This window comes from Lethenteron reissneri, chromosome 36 (assembly GCF_015708825.2).
Source record: "Lethenteron reissneri isolate LAM-NWPU_2019-01 chromosome 36, ASM1570882v1, whole genome shotgun sequence".
In the NCBI taxonomy this organism is placed as follows: Eukaryota; Metazoa; Chordata; class Hyperoartia; order Petromyzontiformes; family Petromyzontidae; genus Lethenteron; species Lethenteron reissneri.
This window is the reverse complement of record NC_083814.1, coordinates 1,343,599-1,362,598: the sequence shown is the minus strand read 5'-3', so window position 1 is coordinate 1,362,598 and position 19,000 is coordinate 1,343,599. Positions and strand designations below refer to the sequence as shown.

The 19,000-nt window shown below is 49.7% G+C and overlaps 1 protein-coding gene across 1 annotated transcript in view; it reads left to right on the top strand.

The window, feature by feature from the left end:
- Nucleotides 1-3,373: 3,373 nt before the first annotated feature.
- Nucleotides 3,374-19,000, top strand: part of LOC133351044 (transient receptor potential cation channel subfamily V member 5-like) — a 49,044-nt gene continuing 33,417 nt past the window's right edge. The window contains exons 1-5 of the mRNA XM_061565929.1: nt 3,374-4,015; nt 11,731-11,828; nt 16,383-16,466; nt 16,580-16,702; nt 18,344-18,481. Coding sequence (XP_061421913.1) covers nt 3,906-4,015; nt 11,731-11,828; nt 16,383-16,466; nt 16,580-16,702; nt 18,344-18,481 — 553 coding nt within the window. The 5' untranslated portion in view covers nt 3,374-3,905. The remainder of the gene's footprint in view (nt 4,016-11,730; nt 11,829-16,382; nt 16,467-16,579; nt 16,703-18,343; nt 18,482-19,000) is intronic.

The following is a 19,000-nucleotide window of genomic DNA, read 5'->3' as shown; positions in this document are numbered from 1 at the left end:
TTCCCCCGGTACAGCTATTGAAGGCTTCACGAACTACGCAGTCGAAATAGATGTTAAATAATGTGGGAGCCAGAGGACATCCCTGTCGCACCCCAATGTGTACAGGGAAAGGCTCCGACTCCCAGCCACGTAGTTTTACCCGGGCCCGCTCACCATCATGAAGGTCCTTAATGATCGTGAGCAGAGGGTCAGGGACTCCGAAAGCACGAAGAACAACCCAGAGCCCAGTCCTACTGATGGTATCATAGGCCTTGACCAGGTCAATAAAGCAGAGATGTAGGTCTTTTTGGAATTCCCTACACCTCTGCTGTAGCAGACGGACAGAAAATATGGCATCTGTGCAGGACCGCCCTTTCCTGAAACCGCATTGGGGCTCCGCAAGCCTCTCCTCAGCGTGCCTCGCAAGGCGATGTTGAATAATCCTTGCCAGGACCTTACCCGGCACACTGAGGAGTGAGATGCCCCTGTAGTTGTTACAGTCGGTACGGTCCCCCTTCTTAAAGAGGGGGACCACCAGGGCATCCTTCCAGTCCTGCTGAACCCGTCCAGTGGTCCAGACTGTTGTTATGATGTCATATAGGACAGTCTGTGCACAAACGCCACCCTCCCTCAGCATTTCACTTGGGAGATCATCTCTGCCCGGTGCCTTCCCTGGTCTCAGACTCCGGATCGCCCTCAGTACTTCCTCAACAGCTGGCGCCTCAGCCAGCCACTCACAGGGGGTGACCTCTTCCAATATTTGAGGCACCGCTGCCTCAGCAGGGTTATCCCCACTTTGTGCCATGATGTTTTCCTGGCTGAGAGATTTTATCCCCCAGGACCTCACAGAAATGCTCAGCAAATCTGCAAACCTGTTCCTGGGGGTCGGAGATTGGATCACCGTTTTTTCCTCTAATGATGGTAATAGGTGTGGCGCTGCAGGTTACTTTTTTGATGGAGTTAAATAGTGATTTGTGATCGCGGGCCACTGAGGCAGACTCCATCTCCTCAGCAACCCGCGACCACCACCCATCCTTACAGCGCCTTATGGCTCTCCGAACCTCCGAGCGAAGGCTGCGGTAAACCTCCTCATTCTCTGACGTGGGATGCTGTAGGCGATGAGAGTGGGCCTGTCGCTATTTCTCAATTAACCTGAACACCTCCTCTGTCAGCCAGGGTTTCTGGGGAGGTCTGGACCGCGTACCCAAAGCAGCCATTGCAGCTGCATGAGTCACAGTCTTAAACCTCGCCCATTTACCCTCGACATCAGGTGGAGTGGGGGACGATCCCAACCCCAGCTGCGAGCGATGATGAAATTCTCGCTTGCAACTTTCATCAGCTAACTGAGACCAGGCCACTTTAGGTTGTAATGGGGTCCTGGGTGTACACCCACCACCGGAGTGGAAGAATGGCAGGCGCATCTTACAGATGACTAGTCGATGGTCAGAGGGCAGATCAGCTCCACGGTAGGTTCTGGTGTCAAGGACATGGGCTCGCATCCGCTGGTCCGTCACTATGTAGTCCAGCAGATGTTCTTGCTTGGACCCGGCATGCATCCATGATGTTGTGTGGATGCGCCGATGCCGGAAGAGCGTGTTGGTAATTACAAGCCCATGGGCTGCACAAAAATCTAGCAGCCTCCTACCGTTATTATTGAGCTGATCTGGCCCATGCCTTCCAATCACTCCAGACCAGGTGCCAGCATCATGACCAACTCGGGCATTGAAGTCACCCAACAAGATGACTCTGTCCCGAGTGGCCACTTTAGCCAGCACCTGTGACAGGAGGTCATAGAAAGCGTCTGACTGATCGGCTTTGCCTGCATCCCTCCACGGATGTTCGTCTTCGGTGGGGGCATAAGTAACCACGACCACCACTCCTCGCCTCTGGTTGATGGGAAGGCGAGCCCAAAGTATCCTGGGGCTTACAGCTTCCCACACCTCACCGCCACGCTCCCACGCCCCCTTCATTCTTTTGTTCAGAAGAAGAGCCACACCCTGTTGTTTGGCAGTCTCCTGCCCCGAGTAGAGGACTGTCTACCCCTCATGGTGGCAGGAGCCAGAACCGGTCCACCGGACCTCCTGAATGCCACAGAGATCCAGGCGGTACCGGTCCAGCTCCCGACAGAGGAGTAGCAGCCTCTCCTCCGCAGTGAGCGTTCGAACATTCCACGTGGCCATCCGCAATGGTTTTTCGTTGTTTTTGGAGGAGCCCCGAGGGTGAAAATTCAATCTCCTGGCTCCGCCAAATGATGTTTGGCCAGGAGACGTCATAAAAGCCTGACCCCCCGGGGCCTCCGGCACAAGCTTATTAGTTACAGGTTTATGTTTAATTCGTGGTTTTGTGGTAATTAATTGAAGGTGGAGGGGTTACCAGCCCCTCGCACCCGTCCAGAGCCCCCGTTTAGCCACTGTGGTGGTCACAGACGCCTTGAGGGGAGAGGCCAATGGGCATTGGCCCTCCCCCCACAGCACTGCCCACGACAGTGTTGCCCGTCCGGCACCGCGAGGAGGTAGGAGGTTGTTTTACCAACAGTTACACACACAGTGACACACACAGTGACACAGTGACACACACAGACACCAACAGCGACACCCACAGTGACACACACAGTGACACCCACCCACAGTGACACAGTGACACCCACAATGATACACACAGCGACACCCACCCACAGTGACACCCACAACGACACCCATTGTGACACACAGCGACACCCACAGTGACACACACAGCGACACCCACAGTGACACACACAGTGACACACACCCACAGTGACACCCACAGCGACATCCACAGTGACACCCACAGCGACACCCACCCACAGTGACATCCACCCACAGTGACACACACAGTGACACACACAGTGACACAGTGACACACAGAGACACCCACAGCGATACCCACAGTGACACACACAGTGACACCCACCCACAGTGACACCCACAATGACACACACAGCGACACCCACAGTGACACATACAGCGACACACACCCACAGTGACACACACAGCGACACACACCCACAGTGACACCCACAGCGACACCCACAGTGACACACACAGCGACACACACCCACAGTGACACACACAGCGACACACACCCACAGTGACACCCACAGCGACACCCACAGTGACACCCACAGCGACACCCACAGTGACACACACAGCGACACACACCCACAGTGACACACACAGCGACACACACCCACAGTGACACCCACAGCGACACCCACAGTGACACCCACAGCGACAACCACAGTGACACACACAGCGACACACACCCACAGTGACACCCACAGCGACACACACAGTGACACCCACAGCGACACACACCCACGTGGGACGGTGCCGCCTCTACTGACCTCGTGGCGCAGTAACCCGCCCCACACAACTCCGCCTGCCGCTCCATCCGTCGGCTGCGGCCGCTCCGTCACCGCTCTAATTTTTTGTTTTTTGTTGGGTTCTTCTCCTGCGGGCTACTGATGCTCGTGACCTGGAGCGACCGACTTGGCTTCGCGCTCCTCTCGTGCACCTTGCACCGGAGCGCCCTCCCGCCCGAGCTGAGTGTATAGGCGAGACGCACTTCTCGGCCCCGCGCGCAGCGACGAGAGAATTCGCAGTCGGCGGTGTCGCTTGGACACCGCGACATCGCAGAGCTAGCGGGACGCGCCTCGTGTCGAGTGTCCCGAGACTTTTAACCGTTCCGCTGAGAGGGGTGTTCCTGTGTGTGTTTTAAAGAGACGCAACACTCGACCCGCCTGAGAGTTGACTTCGTGGCGGGTCCCTCGGTTCCGCTGACCCATCGGTGCCACACGTGTTGCGGGCGATCGTCGTTTTTTTATTATTTACTGAAACACACCTCGGACGGGTCCTGCTCCGTCCGCGTGAGGAGCGACAAACCGCGGCAGCACGGCGAGGTTCCAGATGATCGCACTGCTGGCTATGGGCAGCAGCAACCTCCAGAGCTTATTTCACCGCCTGCGCCATCGCAGCGTGGAGTACGCGGTCAGCATGAAGCAATCCGAAGAGAACTGGTGAGTGACGCAGCGCGTACGGCTCGGAGCAGCAACGTACAGCACGCGCAGCACACGCAGCACACACACAGCACACACACAGCACACACACAGCACACACAGCAGCACACACCAGCACACACACAGCACACACACAGCACACACACAGCACACACACAGCACACACAGCACACACACAGCACACACACAGCACACACAGCAGCACACACGCAGGACGCGCCAAGTGCATCACGCACGGCACGTTCCGCACTTGCAGCAAACGCAACGCGTCGCGCACGTCCAATACGCAGCATGCGCGGCACGAAGAGCGAGTGCAGCACATGCAGCGCGTGCAAGACACAGCGCGCATATCACGTGCAGTGCACACAGCACGTGCAGTGCACACATCACACACGCAGCACGTGCAGTACACATATCACACGCAGCACACAGATCACACGCAGCACGCGCAGCACCCAAGCACAGTCACAACGAATCGACGTCGATGTATCTGGAGCTCAATGTGACCACGGGCGGAGTCTGAAGACGACGTCGTCGACGACGTCGCTGTCTGAGGCCGCCCTCGTCACAGGAGTCGCCGTGAGCCGTGTGAGAGGTGACGACGGCTTCGGGGCACCGTGGCTGATGGTGGTGATGATGATGATCTCTTTGTGTTCAATCTCTAGCCAGGTCTCCACTTCTGTCTCGGTGTCTCTCTCTCTGTGTCGCTACCTCTCCCCCACCTCTCTCCGTGTCTCTGTATCTCTCCAAGTCTCTCTGTGTCTCTGATTTTACATTCACAGGTTACATTTCCCACACTAACACAGCCACCTCGCTCGCCGAGCTCGACGTTGCTGCTCTGTGATCTCCCATTAACACGCTCATCTCTCACACTAACACGCTAATCTCTCACATTAACACGCTCATCTTTCACATTAACACACTCATATCTCACATTAACACGCTAATCTCTCACATTAACACGCTAATCTCTCACATTAACACGCTCATCTCTCACACTAACACGCTAATCTCTCACATTAACACGCTCATCTCTCACATTAACACGCTCATCTCTCACATTAACACGCTCATCTCTCACACTAACACGCTAATCTCTCACATTAACACGCTCATCTCTCACATTAACACGCTCATCTCTCACACTAACACGCTAATCTCTCACATTAACACGCTCATCTCTCACATTAACACGCTCATCTCTCACATTAACACGCTCATCTCTCACATTAACACGCTAACCTCTCACATTAACACGCTAATCTCTCACATTAACACGCTAATCTCTCCCATTAACACGCTAATCTCTCACATTAACATGCCAATCTCTCACATTAACACGCTAATCTCTCACATTAACACGCTAATCTCGCACATTAACACGCTCATCTCTCACATTAACACGCTAATCTCTCACATTAACACGCTAATCTCTCACATTAACATGCTAATCTCTCACATTAACATGCTAATCTCTCACATTAACACGCTCATCTCTCACATTAACACGCTCATCTCTCACATTAACATGCTAATCTCTCACATTAACACGCTCATCTCTCACATTAACACGCTCATCTCTCACATTAACATGCTAATCTCTCACATTAACACGCTCATCTCTCACATTAACACGCTCATCTCTCACATTAACACGCTCATCTCTCACATTAACACGCTAATCTCTCACATTAACTTGCTAATCTCTCACATTAACACGCTAATATCTCACATTAACACGCTAATCTCTCACATTAACACGCTAATCTCTCACATTAACTTGCTAATCTCTCACAGTTAACACGCTAATCTCTCACATTAACACGCTAATCTCTCACATTAACATGCTAATCTCTCACATTAACATGCTAATCTCTCACATTAACATGCAAATGTTTCACATTAACATCACTAGCCCCGCCCACTTCGTTGATGACCCTTGGGCTACACCCATTTTAAACCTTTAAAACAGTCTACCTCAGCTACTTTCCCCCTCTTTTTTGCCTCCTGATGACGATCGTTTGTGTTGTGATCAAAACGTCGTTTTCATTTTCATCTTCTCTTACTCTATCTACGTGACTTTACCGAAAGACCCAAAGAATAAGTCTAAACATGTTTCGTGGTGAGCATCTTGAAGATAAACCCCATATAGCCATGAGTGTGTGTGTGTGAACACGGCGGCAGCAGCAGAAGCGCATTGCCCCGGGATGATGTTGGCTAAACAGCCGCTGAAGCTATGCATATTTAAATCTAATACTCTTATCTTTAGAACTGATTTTTTTTGTGGTGTTTCGTCCTTCCCCCACACATCCGATTACCAACGGTTGGCTATGCCCGATGGTGTGAAAGAAGTTCAACGTACGTACCCACATCGTCGCTTCGCGTACCTATGTACGCGAAACGTCACAACGCCGTGTTATGCCGTGAGCCGCGGAGTCGTGCGGCAAATCCAGCCTCTGTTTAATCACAAACACTCGAGCACACGCACTCTTCGACTTGACACCAATACAAATGTGTGCCGCGACACGAAGATCCTGCCACTGGACACCCCACGCGGGTCTAGGCATAACTTGCTGACCCCATGCCCCTACTGGACATCTGTGGAAAAAAAGAGCTTCACGGCTCATCGGATTCCTCCTTCCCGCGGTCTAAATAAAACATTCTGATTCTGAGACTCGGCTGCGGGATCTTGCATCGCTGTGGAAACGCCTGCCGCGAAGGAGAACCACAAAAGTACCGCTGTGCCACGCCTGCACTTCCATGGTAAACTGGACTCCCATGGTAAACTGGATTTCCATGGGGAACTGCACTTCCATGGTGAAGTGGACTTCCGTGATAAACTGGACTCCCGTGGTGAACTGGATTTCCATGGTCAGAGGTCACGGCAACCAAAATGACAAGAAGAGACATTTTTGGGGGAATTTAAAGAGCTGCCACTGCAGTCCTTAGAGAGCCACCGCATACGTCTCCGGAGCTGCAGGTCTCCGCCCCCGAGGTGTAGACGCACTAGGGTCTGCAGCGTGCTGCGCGTGGCAGCAGCAGAAGTAGCTGCTGCTGCAGCAGGAGCAGCAGATGCAGCAGGAGCAGAAGCAGCAGCTGTAGCAGTAGGAGCGGCAGTCGTCACATGGAAGGGAACCGTGGCAAGCGACTAAGCCATGAACGCGGTGACTTATTTTCGTATACAGCCATAAACACCTCGATATGTGTACAGTATATTCGATATGTGTACAATATATATAAGTTTCGGTAGAACGAATTTTTTATTTTTAAACCGTTATCTTACATAGAAAGCCAAAGATAAATGTAATAATAAATAATACTTACATGAATAATAAAGAAATTCGTCAATCTACAGTACATACTATACAAATAAGAATACAATTGTTTATTTTTTTTAATCAGTTTTGTTTATTTTAATACTGTACAGCAGGGGTCGGGAACCTTTTTGACTGGGAGAGCCATAAAAGCCAAATATTTCTAAATATATTTCATTGAGAGCCATATAGTATTTTTAACGTATAATAAATTAAATATGTCTTACTTTTAATGCGACTTCTGGTGCTGCATGGTTTTGCTGATGGCCTTGTAGTCTGGTTCATACGTGGTGAGGTTGAGCTTCATGCAGGCGTGACCCGTGAAATTTATCTTCAAAACTAATTTCTGTTTACTTTAAAATGACACAGTATTATTAAACAATATCACAAGTATTTTAAAATCAGTTCCAAACTGATTTTTTTTATTATTATTTTTTCCAACTCAAAATTGTCTAGGAGCCATATGCCGTCACCGGAAGAGCCATATATGGCTCGCGAGCCATAGGTTCCCGACCGCTGCCGTACAGTATAACATATATTATTCTAAGTATAAATTAGCTTTATTGAAATATATGAATAGTAACTTGTGAAGTATTTTTAGTATAAAATGGAATTACGAAGGCTGAGAACGCTCCCGCATAGTCCTATGTGATAAGTTGTTCAATATACGACGTTTCGATATACGAACGAGGCTCCAGGAACGCATCTACCTCGTAAATCGAGGTATTCCTGGTTGCTGTATTTTGATCAGCCATGGTCAATCCACTGCTGAATGAAGCCCCCCCCCCCCCCCCCAAGCTACCGCCCCCACTCTCTCAATCGTGTGATTCCATAAAATCCACCCAGCAGCCTGCACACGATCTGAGTTCACCGCTCCGTCTCCCTCGGGTGGACATCCTCCCAGACGCGTCACATCCCTTGGCTTTCCACTTCGCTATTCGTCTTTTTGGGATCGATCGGCCACCGTTCCGTCGAGCCTGTCCAAGATGCTTTACAAATATATTAGAATCAGAATATTGATTCATGCCAGAGAAGGAATCCGGTGAGCTATAAAGCTTTTTGCACAGATGTCCAGTCTGGGCGGGTAAGAACGTTACAATAACAAACAGCACACAGACACACGACGGGAGTGCAAAGTACAAGAAAGGTAAACAGACCACCCAAACACACACAAATACAACTAAACCATCTCCATCCTACCAGACAAAACCCACTGAGGTAGAGATATTGGACGCCTTTAACCTGCGTGTGGTCTCTAATCCACGTGTTCCTCTCTGTGTTTCTCAATGCAACTCCAAGCATGCATCCCATGGGTTTACACCACTGCAAAAAAAAATTCCCCAGCCTCACGCAAGAACTCGTTCCGCGTGGTTGTTTTGCTCGCAACACGGGGCAACAATCCCCCTTGTCAGACAACAAAGAGCCCCCATCGTAAACACACACAATGAACCCTGGGTGTAGTGTGAGCCAGTCCCACATACTGTGAGAATGATATAATCGCATCTATATTTAGACAGGGTGCCTTCGTTCAAGGCGCTTGCCATGGCTTGCGGAACGGTGACAGGGATGGAACACTGTAGATGGCAGAGGCATGCTGCACGGAGTGAGCGACAGAGGGGCGCTTAGGGATCACAAAAGGGTGATAGGGGAGGGACGGGAAGAAGTAGAGGGGCGAGGGGAGGGAAGACGAAGGGCAATAGAGAAGAGGTGATGCTTAAATAAAGAAACGGAAGGATTCTAAGGGGGGGGGGAACTGCTTAACGTACAGGGGCAGTGTTGATTCTATGGGCATTGTCGAGTCTATGTGCAGTGTTGAGTCTATGGACAGTGTTGAGTCTATGTGAAGCGTTGAGTCTATGTGCAGTGTTGAGTCTATTGGCAGTGTTGATTCTATGGGCATTGTCGAGTCTATGGGCAGTGTTGAGTCTCTGTGCAGCGTTGAGTCTATGGGCCTGCGCTGAATTTGTGGGCAGCGTTGAGTCTATGGGCAGCATTGAGTCTTTGAGTCTATGGACAGCGTTGAGTCTATGTGCAGTGTTGAATTTATGGTGCAGTGTTGAGTGTATGGGCAGCGCTGAGTCTGTGGGCAGCGTTGAGTCTCTGGACAGCGTTGAGTCTATGTGCAGTGTTGAGTCTATGGGCAGTGTTGAGTATATGGGGAGTGTTGTGTCTATGTGCAGTGTTGAGTCTATAGGCAGCGTTGAGTCTATGTGCAGTGTTGAGTCTATGGACAGTGTTGAGTCTATGTGAAGCGTTGAGTCTATGTGCAGTGTTGAGTCTATTGGCAGTGTTGAGTCTATGTGCAGTGTTGAGTCTATGAGCAGTGTTGAGTCTATGGGCCGCGTTGAGTCTATGGGCAGCGTTGAGTCTATGGGCAGCGTTGAGTCTATGGGCAGTGTTGAGTCTATGGGCAGTGTAGAGTCTATGGGCAGTGTTGAGTCTCTGGGCAGTGTTGTGTCTATGGTGCAGTGTTGAGTTTATGGTGCAGTGTTGAGTATTTGTGCAGTGTTGAGTCTATGGGCAGTGTTGAGTCTATGGTGCAGTGTTGAGTCTATGGGGAGTGTTGTGTCTATGTGCAGTGTTGAGTCTATGTGCAGTGTTGAGTCTATGGGCAGTGTTGAGTGTATGGGCAGTGTTGAGTTTATGGGAAGTGTTGAGTCTATGGTGCAGTGTTGAGTCTATGGTGCAGTGTTGTGTCTATGGGCAGTGTCGAGTCTATGGGCAGTGTTGAGTATATGTGCAATGTTGAGTCTATGTGCAGTGTTGAGTCTATGGCCAGTATTGAGTCTATGGGGAATGTTGAGTCTATGGTGCAGTGTTGAGTCTATGGTGCAGTGTTGAATCAATGGGCAGTGCTGCTAAATGTACAGGGGCAATTGACTCCAGTGGAGGGGTGCAAGGAGGGAGAAGGACCCAGCACGGGATTGGGTACAGGGAGAGGGAGTGACGTCATGCGAGAGCACTTGCAACCTTGGTGGGCTGAGCTCACAACCGGAGAGAAGAAAAAAGAATGTAACATCTTCTAAAGCCAACCGCACAGAATGTTCCAGCCATTTCCTTTAGAGCTCGTCAAGTCGGTGTTTCTGACCGGAACTCAGGCCAGATCAGCCAAGTTTTCGTCAAACTCCAAGAGCATGGCAAGGTCGGCATTGCTGATTGCAACGCAATAGCAGCAGTGGTAAGTTGCTGTCGCTGTGCAAGAAGACTGCATGCTGTTGCACACATTTCTGTGTGCACCTCCGATTAGCACGGTTGGATATGTACGGTGCGAAACAAGGTCAACATATATACATACGTGTGCGGGCCTATGTGTGGGCAGCGGTAGTGTGGTGGTTAGGGCATTGAGGTAATATAGATTCATTTTTATTATTTTGGTGCTACAAATGTTCAAATAATGGACCACTTTGTTGAGGCATCATTTGTGGCCAGGTCACTTATGTAAAAAATAAATTAATACCTCAATGGGCTTTGACTGGTAGGATGGGGGATGTTCTAGTTTTATTTTTTGTGTTTGGGTGATTTGTTTAACTTTCTTGTAAGTTGCACGATACTCTCGTGTTTTTGTACTGTTTGTTGCTGTAATATCCTTACCCACCCCAACTGGACATCTGTGAAAAAATCTGTATAGTGCACTAGCGGAATGACTTTTATAGGTTAGATAGGATTCCTTCAGGAAAATAAATGTTCTGATTCTGAACCCGACAACCAGAGTTCGATTTCCGCTCATTAGCGGCAATCATGTTAACGGGTCCTAGGCCTCCCTCTTGGTCGACTCAGCCTCAAATGAGTACCTTGTGCGGTGCGTAAACATCACTACTTTGGCGACAAATGCGGCTGGGCGTGGTTCTGGCCACACTACACCCCTCGTGTGACGTCTTGGCCTGCATCGTCGCTTGCGAAGAGCACTTGCCTCAACAGTATGGTGAGGCTATACGGGGGATCTTTGTTGTTGGTGCAGAGGTAATTGTGGGATAACTGCATTTGTGCACGAGGGGAATCGAGTGCAATGAGAGGGGAGAGGTAGACAGAACCAGATTCTTTATTTTTACTGGAGGAATCCAATTAGCTACAAAGCTCTTTTGCACAAATGTCCAGAAGGGGTGGGTCAGAAAGTTACAACAATACAAAAACACGATAGGCGTGCGAAGTATAAGTAAACAAATCACTAAACATGTTTAACTATTTTTATTTGACCAGGTAAAGCCCACTGAGCTATTCGCTTCTTTTCAGAAGGGACCTGGCCACAAATGATAGCTCAACGAAGTGGCTCATCATCATCACGTAGTCATCATCATCACGTGACAATGTATAGCAGCGAGTCCATGGCGGATCTCAGAGAGGGTGATGTTGGCTCGTAAGGCTACAGGGGCTCTCGGTCTGTCTCCTCGTGGGTGCGTGCAGCGCCAAGGAGAACCCTTTGTTCAAGGCCGTTAAGCAGAACGACATGGAGATGCTGGAGGTGCTGCTCGCTGCCAAAGATGTTGATCCACTCATCACAGGTGACAGCAACCCACCCATCAACAAAGAGCGCATTTCTCACCCTCCCGAGGCGGCTTTCGTGGTGCAGTGTGGTGAGCAGTGTGGTGAGCTGTGTGGTGAGCAGTGTGGTGAGCTGTGTGGTGAGCTGTGTGGGTGAGCTGTGTGGGTGAGCATTGTGGTGAGCAGTGTGGTGAGCTGTGTGGGTGAGCAGTGTGGTGAGCAGTGTGGGTGAGCTGTGTGGTAAGCAGTGTGGTGAGCAGTGTTGTGAGCTGTGTGGTGAGCTGTGTGGTGAGTAGTGTGGTGAGCTGTGTGGTGAGCAGTGTGGTGAGCTGTGTGGTCAGCAGTGTGGTGAGCAGTGTGGTGAGCAGTGTGGTGAGCTGTGTGGTGAGCAGTGTGGTGAGCAGTGTGGGTGAGCTGTGTGGTGAGCAGTGTTGTGAGCTGTGTGGTGAGCAGTGTGGTGAACTGTGTGGTGAGCAGTGTGGTGAGCAGTGTGGTGTGGGTGAGCTGTGTGGGTGAGCTGTGTGGTGAGTTGTGTGACTCTGTAGTGCTGTCTGATCGTGCTGCGTGTCACTCGGCACGATGTCCGACGTTTCTTGAAGTTCCCAGCAGCTTAGGCAGGCCTTCATCCAGCAGTGGATAAGTCATTGTTGACGTTTGCAGTCAACCAGGAGTGGCGCCATCGAGAGGTCGGGCTGTCGTCGGTGTGTAGGGGTTGGAGTGGATTCCAGCAGGGGCTGCGGGAGCTCAGACGCGCGTGAGTGGGGGGGGGGCCTTTGTAAGTGGGAGTGCTTCGTTGGTGTTCTTCTCGGAGAATGTTTTCACTGCGCGCGTCTGGAAGCTAGTGTAGGAAGCCACTTTGTTGCATACATGTCAACCCCTTATCGGTGCTTACCCTAATACAGACCAATTTGGACCTTAAATCTTGACTTAAAGCTTTCGTGACTACAGGAATTCATATTCTTTGGGTCTTTTCAGTAAAGCCACGTAGATAGAAAGAAAAAATAACAACAATATCATGACGTTTCGATCACAACACAAGCGGTCGTAATCAGGAAAATGGGGGGTTTGCTTATAAAGACAAACTGCTTATAAAGGTTTGAAATGGGCATAGCCCAAATGTCAGCAGCCAATGCCAATGCAAGTGGTGGGCAGCGACCACGGCGGTGGTGGGCTCTCCACCAATCAGAGGGCTGCCAGGCAAAAAATAGCATGTCAATGCAAGATCGCCGAGACTTCTACACGGCGAGTGCACCAAGGTGTCTATGTTAATGTGAGAGATTAGCATGTTAATGGAAGATCGTGAAGCAGCAGCCTCAAGGATGGCACGCGAGGTAGCTGTGTTAGTGAGAAATTTAATCTGTTAATGTAAAAAATCAGAGAGCCGAAAATAACAACTAACATCGGAAGGTGGTAGGCTGGGAACATCACATCCTATTATGACTTAAACTGGTTAATAACGTCCATCCAATCAATGATTGCTGAGTTTATACTCATCTTCTCAGTTGAATTTGTGTCTGTGTTTATATATCTGGATGGCTTCATGAACGAATCTTTGCTGATAGCGAGTGGGTTTGCAGAGTACCTTCGTCTTGGCAAAATCTATTTCGTGTGTGCCCACAGCTCTGCAGTGAGTGTCCTCTCAACGTCCCGGAGTTCTTTAACCTGGCAATCCAGGGCCATATCTTCAGCATCTACCAATAGCCAGTGGCTTTGTGGGAGGGAGGTCACTGGTGTACATGTTGCAGAGGGCCGTTGCGAGGACTAATCCCCGTGGGAGCCCATTTTTTATTGTGTCTAGGCGACTGATTTGTTCTCCATGGTACACACGGAAATGGCATTGGCTGGACATAGAGTTTATTAGCTGCATGGTTTTTGCGCAACGGATGATTTTGGAGAGTATCAGCAGCATGACCTTTTCGCCATACTGTGTCATTGGCACAGGAGAGGTCCACAAAGGCAGCTCTCGACGTCAGGCCTTCCTGGAATCCGGCCTCGATGTGATAGGTCAGTGTCATGAACCTGCCCAGAGCATTTGCGGCCTATGGGGAAACCTGCCTGCTGAGGGGGCATTGCTGCTTCTCGGGTAGGGCTCGGTCTATTTAGCAGGAGGCGTTCCATGACCTTCGGGGCACCGCGGTAACGAGATGTTAACTCCCTTGCCTTGTATACAGGAGATCATGGGTTTGATCCCAAACCTGATGCCTGCTGTATATTTGGAGTTTGCATTTTATCCCTGTGGTCGTGTGGCTTTTTCTACAGAAACACGTGCTAAAGAGTATGTCTGTTATAAATTTCCACGTGAAAATCCACTTCATTAAGCTGTCGTTTGTGGTCAGATCAATTCTGAAAAAAGAGCTGCATAGCACAGTGGGTGTTAACTGGTCGAATAAAAAAAAGTATAGTTTTAATTAGTTGACATGTTGTTGAGAGCAGAGCGATGGGGCGGTAGTGGCATGGGTTGTCAAGTGGTTTGCCTGGCTTGATGATGCCCCACTATCTTGGGTTGGCGCCAGAAGTTTGGAACGGGGCCTGTGCAGTGGATGTTAGTAAACAGCTTTGCTGACCACTTCTTCCTTCCCCGTGGTCACAATGTTACTCAAGAATTCTGGATAAATCCCATCGGCTCCTGTGGCTTTCCCTGACTTGGTTTGGATCAGGGCGCTGTCCACATCCTCTTCTGTAGAAGTGGACAGGCGTCATTCATCAAGGGAGTCGAGGAGGTTTGTAGCCACTTTGTGGGGGGGGGCTTCATTTTTTCTGTATTCTCTCAGGAGCCCGGTCACTTTCCGAAGTTCAGCAATGGAAGAAGATTTTTTTTTTCTGAAGCCCCGGGGTACAAACTTGGTGGCTGCCAGTTTCAGAAGTCGGGTCAAACGATTGTATTTTTCGGGGGGATGGGTGGGATCTGGCTAATGATGGATTTATGTATCTACTGTAGGCATCTCAGTTGCCATTCAGCAAGTTCCAGCGTGGTTTTGGCTTACAGTTTGTTTGATAGTAATTGGAAGCCAATGTGAATGAGACTTAGGCGGTGCTGGGAGTGGGGGAAGGTGGTCAGCACCTGTCGGGAGCACATCAACAGTTGGCCACTGCTGTTGCACGTACGTATGTTGAATTTCTTTCGCATCATACGTAGCCAACTGTGCTAACCAGAGGTGCGGGGAAAGGAAAACAAACAAAACAAAAAAGCAGCTTTGACGCAATTAGTGCCTTCCTAATGTTGGAAAGAAGAGCGTTCCACACGGCCGTAGAAGGGCATCTGAAAACATATGGTGTGGTGACCATCTTTGTTCAATGGCTAGCCAAAAGCCACTGCTGGCTGCTGCTGCGAGGATGACCGGAGAAAATGAAGACCCCAAAGAGGGTCGTGAAATAAAGATGAGGCGAGCAGTCTGGAATACAGTGAGGGAAAAAAGTATTTGATTCCCTGCTGATTTTGTACGTTTGCCCACTGACAAAGAAATGATCAGTCTATAATTTTAATGGTAGGTTTATTTGAACAGTGAGAGACAGAAAAAGAACCAAAAATCCAGAAAAACGCATGTCAAAAATGTTATAAATTGATTTGCATTTTAATGAGGGAAATAAGAATTTGACCCCTCTGCAAAACATGACTTAGTACTGGGTGGCAAAACCCTTGTTGGCAATCACAGAGGTCAGACGTTTCTTGTAGTTGGCCACCAGGTTTGCACACATCTCAGGAGGGATTTTGTCCCACTTCTCTTTGCAGATATTCTCCAAATCATTAAGGTTTCGAGGCTGACGTTTGGCAACTCGAACCTTCAGCTCCCTCCACAGATTTTCTATGGGATTAAGGTCTGGAGACTGGCTAGGCCACTCCAGGACCTTAATATGCTTCTTCTTGAGCCACCCCTTTGTTGTCTTGTCCGTGTGTTTTGGGTCATTGTCATGCTGGAATACCCATCCACGACCCATTTTCAATGCCCTGGCTTAGGGGGTGTAGATGGTTGGGTGCGCTGAAGGCTGCATTGAAATGTTGAGCCAGAGGTCATTTGGTGGCTTTTAGACATTTGTATTGACTTTTTGGTTCTTTCGGTAAAGTCGCGTAGAAATAAAAGAAAATATATATAATAGAATATGACGTTTCGATTGCAACACAAGCAACCGTCATCAGGTGCGAATGAATGCAAGCTACGTGTTAAACTGACATTTATAGAGTAAGGGTCGTATTCTTTTACGTCTTTCTGTGTCTTTGGCGAGGTTTTCCTTGATGTAGGTGGCTAGGCCGGTATGTCTTTGTTATTCCTTCTTGCATTGAGTTGGTACCAGTGGATGTGCACTCGACGGCTGGCGTGGTCCGCGAGGCGAGTTTCTTGCAGGGTGACTACGTCCACATCTCTGAGTAGCTCGCGTTTCGCCCCAGGACAGACATTCAACTATGAGTGTCGTCGCTCGTCCTATTTCTCGGCTTTGTTGTCCCTGATGTGTTCATTCCGTCGCCCAGTGGGTATTTACTGCTTTGACCAGGAGCCAGGAGGCGCCGGGGGTTCGATCGCCTTCTTAACAGCATCAGTTTGCCAGGTTTTCCAATTGGGAAAAAATTGCTTTAACAGGAGGATCACGTGAAGGTTGCCGTCTCCTTCCCGCCATAAGCGAGGACTTGCCGGGATTATCGAGACTCGGCGAGAATTTCCCGGGTAAACAAAGTGTCACAGCAACAACCCCGCCACCACCGCCGAGGCAGCAATAACGCACCACGTGTATCTGCGGCCGTGCGTCTCTTGTGTCCGCGCTGACGATGCCGCCGCAGGCCCTGACGGCGAGACGCTGCTGCACGTGGCGCTGCTGTTCCGCCACCGCACGCTTGCTCTGAGGCTGCTGGACGCCGTTCCGGCCATCATCAACATTCCCATGACCTGCGAGCTTTACCGCGGTGAGCAGCCACCCGTGGTGTTTACTACAATGTCGCCAATCTTCATTGGGATTACACAGAGGCCGATTCCCACTTCCATAATAGAGCTTTTTGGGTTAAATTGCGTAAATATATAAATGTGTCTTTAAAACCCGCCACCACCCGACACAGCCAACTAGTAAGGGTTGTCACGTAAACAGAACGTACCAATTCGTCACTAGTACAGCACACCAGTGTGTTGGAGAGCCAAGCCACAAGATTTACAATCTGAGTACGACGTTTCGCCAGAAATTACAACTAGCTTCATCAAGCGACAGCCAGATATGTGGAGAAGTCTTACTGTTTCGTTCCTTATATAGAGGCGTAGATGTGTTGACCATGCTTCTGCGCTCTTGCACAATGTGGGGGGGGGGGGGTGATTACTGAGGCAACGTACATTATGCATGCGCATTATGCGAACCCTTTCTGTCTATTGTGTATTAAAATAGCCCTACCAACGGTAATCCCTATTGAAGTACGCTGCCGTATGTAGGCATGCATTTAAATAATGTATTATTACACGCAGCACTAAGGCAGTAGCTATCCATTACAACTCTTATGTGACAACCCTGACTAGTTTACGTGACGACCCTTACTAGTTGGCTGTGTCGGGTGGTGGTGTGTTTTAACGACACATTTATATATTTACGCGATCTAACCCAGAAACCTCTATTATGGATGATATTGGTCGTGTAAGCCTCCTATGTGTTAAACGATCCCCACTTGCAGGCCGGGTGCTGTCCCCTCGTGCCGCACAGAGACGGATGCCACCGGGGTGCCCTCAGCTAGACCACACGGCAGTAACCTTCACCCTTCCTACTGGCAGAATAATGCCCACTTGCAGGCCAGGGGATGATTCATCATTGTGTCGCACACAGCCAGCTACCACAGGGGGTGTCAATTCACAATTTATTGTATGTATGTTGAACTTCTTTGCACCATATGTAGTCAACCATCCTAATCAGAGGTGCGGGGAAGGACAACTACACACGTGAAATGTAATATGCCAGTTGCTGATTACGTGTAAAGCACTGTGTGACGCTACTAGCATGATGGTGGCTCTATAAAACACAATTCATGATGATTAATTCATTCGACGACCATTTGGCTCAAATGTATCACTTGTCCGTAAATCAACGCCAAAATATTTATAATTTACGTTGTAAAATGTATTCCACTAATTACAAAAAGTAAAGTTCTTGTGAGAAGATGGATCTTTTGGATACTTCATCCCTGATCTCTTACATCTCTTGAATGCATCTCTCTCATCAGCTCTCTCCGAGATTCAACAACGTGCAAAGGTGTGCCCATAAACTAAACTTAAAAAAAAATCACCAGGCAAGGCCCACTGAGATATATCGCTCTCTTTCAGAAACGACCTGGCCACAAGTGATAGAGAGCAGCAGGCAGAAGACAACAGACGATGATTGCCGGTCAGGGATTCAACTCTCGTGGAATATTTTCTCACCATCTGCCGACTCAGGCTACCACAGCCCCTGGCGGTGGTGGTCACGGCGCCTCCTCCTCCTCCCGGGAAGTCGAGAGCGCGCGTGTCCGGTGCCTGTCTCTGACCATGCCCACACGCGCCACTCCCATCTCCCTCTCTCGCTCACACACACGCAGGGGAAACGGCCATCCACATCGCCATCGCCAACGAGAACGTGGTGATGGTGAAGGAGCTGCTGCACCGCGGAGCCGACATCACCGCGCGGGCCTGCGGTTCCTTCTTCCTGCCCGGCAAGCGCTGCCAGTGCTACTACGGTGAGCCGGGGAGGGAGCGAGAGGAAGAGGGGGGGCAATCGCTCAGTGGGCCTTGCCTGGTGAAATTAAAAGGTTTCGTTTGTGAGGACACCTTCGCACATTGTTGAATCTAAGAGCTGAACAGAGAGATGCATTCTAGAGATGTAAGAGATCACGGATGAAGTATTGAAAACATCCATCCTAGGAATGAGATCTTCGCAAGAGCTTTCCTTTTTGCAAGTAGTGCGATACAGTTTACAACGTAAATTATAAATATGTTGGCATGCATGACGCGCCTTTGTTGTCGTCACTGTTGTAACGAGCCACGTGTTGGTGATGAGGCGTGGATACACGTGGACGAGTCGATCCGCGGATGTATGCCATTGTCCAGGAGTCGATTCCCTCGGAGTGTTTAAAGGAGAAAATACTCAGAGCGCGTGTTTTTATTGTAAATATGGAGGGAAACACCAGAGGGCCTCGAGAAAAATCCACGCGACCACTGGAAGAGAGACACACAAACTCCAAATATACAGCAGCAGG